The following is a 1,356-nucleotide window of genomic DNA, read 5'->3' as shown; positions in this document are numbered from 1 at the left end:
ATCTCCAAAGGATGCTTCTGCTGCTGCGTTCCTTGAGGAGTTTGGGGACAGAGCTGTCCTCTATTTCTCTCCCTGCAGCAGCCTCATCTAGGCTGGGAGTCCCTTCACAGAGCACCTCTCCTGCAAAATGACAGCTTGCCCCGGAGCCCTTGATCTTGCAGTGAGTGGCTCCAGGAGGCTGCCCTCCCCACCTCAGAGCCCACTTGCTTCTGCCCATTGTCTAAATTCCCAAGGGGCCCGGCTTGTGCTTTCAAATCCACTTTGCTTTCCAGTTAAAATCATCCCATTACGGGCTAGGTGCCTTCTAGACTAACATTTATGATAATTCTGTAGGATAAAGATGATCTTTATTTCATATAAAAGTACACAGAGGGTATGGAAGATTAAGTGCACATAGTTAGTATGCGGTAGAGGATAAATTCAAACGCAAGAAACCCACTCTGACGTACATACTTTATCTCACCTCTCAGGCCTAAAACCTCACTGTCTTCCATGGAAACAACTAGCGAATCTGAAAAAATTAAGGGGTTCAGCGATAGCCTGCCACATGGGAGATAAAATAGGAGAACAGAGTTTGAACCACAGTTTGGCTACTTTCATGTAACCTGGACCAAGTTGTTTATAGTTTCTTAGTGCGATTGTGTGTCAAGAAGGGATAATTCAGATACCCTGACTCCAAGCCCTTGCCCTAGAATCACGATTAATACCTTCTTCAGGAGAATTGAGATGGTGAGTGAAATCAGACATATGAAAACGGAGTGTAACTATACAAATAGAAACCCTTAGTTCCCATTAGTATTGGTAGAAGTAGGCTAGACCAACACATACTAGAGCGTCAGCTCAGTTCCTCAGAAAGACACCTTTTGTTGTTATTTCCCCCAAAGGAGTATGATAAGAAGAAAATGAGAATGGGCAACATGACAGGCGAGGAGAAAGTACTTGAAAGGTGGTCCTCCAATTTTGTGGGGTAGGCAGGGTCCCTTGGAGCAGCCACAGCTCCACGTAGAGTCAGACGTCCAGGGCCCTCTGCCAAGTTGGAGGACTCAGGAAGAATAAATACTATGTCATAATTCCATTGGACTTTCAACTGAGAAATCGAAAAGAAAAACCTCTTTCCCTAATTAAATAAAGTTATCTAACAATACATAATTTCTCTTACTGCAAGAGCCAATGTTAAAGCAGTAAAAATTAGTCCTTGTATAAAAATCAAACATAATAAACATAAAATTTTAGTGAAGATGCTAGTGTTTCAAACCTCTGACCCCCAGGCTCTGAAACCTTTCTCCAGTCTTAAGGCATTCATTGCATATGTTCCAAAATCGCCAATTCCCTCCTCCTGGCCTGCGTTCATGATCA

At 43.3% G+C, this 1,356-nt stretch overlaps 1 protein-coding gene across 1 annotated transcript in view; it reads right to left on the bottom strand.

Moving 5' to 3' along the window:
• Positions 1–1,356, bottom strand: part of DMGDH (dimethylglycine dehydrogenase) — a gene marked incomplete at its 3' end in the record, with an annotated part of 80,838 nt that overhangs the window by 40,048 nt on the left and 39,434 nt on the right. Inside the window, exon 11 of the mRNA XM_019640998.1 lies at positions 1,256–1,356. This exon is cut by the window's right edge and continues 8 nt beyond it. Coding sequence (XP_019496543.1) covers positions 1,256–1,356 — 101 coding nt within the window. The remainder of the gene's footprint in view (positions 1–1,255) is intronic.

This window comes from Hipposideros armiger, unplaced genomic scaffold (assembly GCF_001890085.2).
Source record: "Hipposideros armiger isolate ML-2016 unplaced genomic scaffold, ASM189008v1 scaffold_55, whole genome shotgun sequence".
NCBI classification, from domain to species: Eukaryota; Metazoa; Chordata; class Mammalia; order Chiroptera; family Hipposideridae; genus Hipposideros; species Hipposideros armiger.
This window is presented reverse-complemented; position numbering and strand designations above follow the sequence as displayed.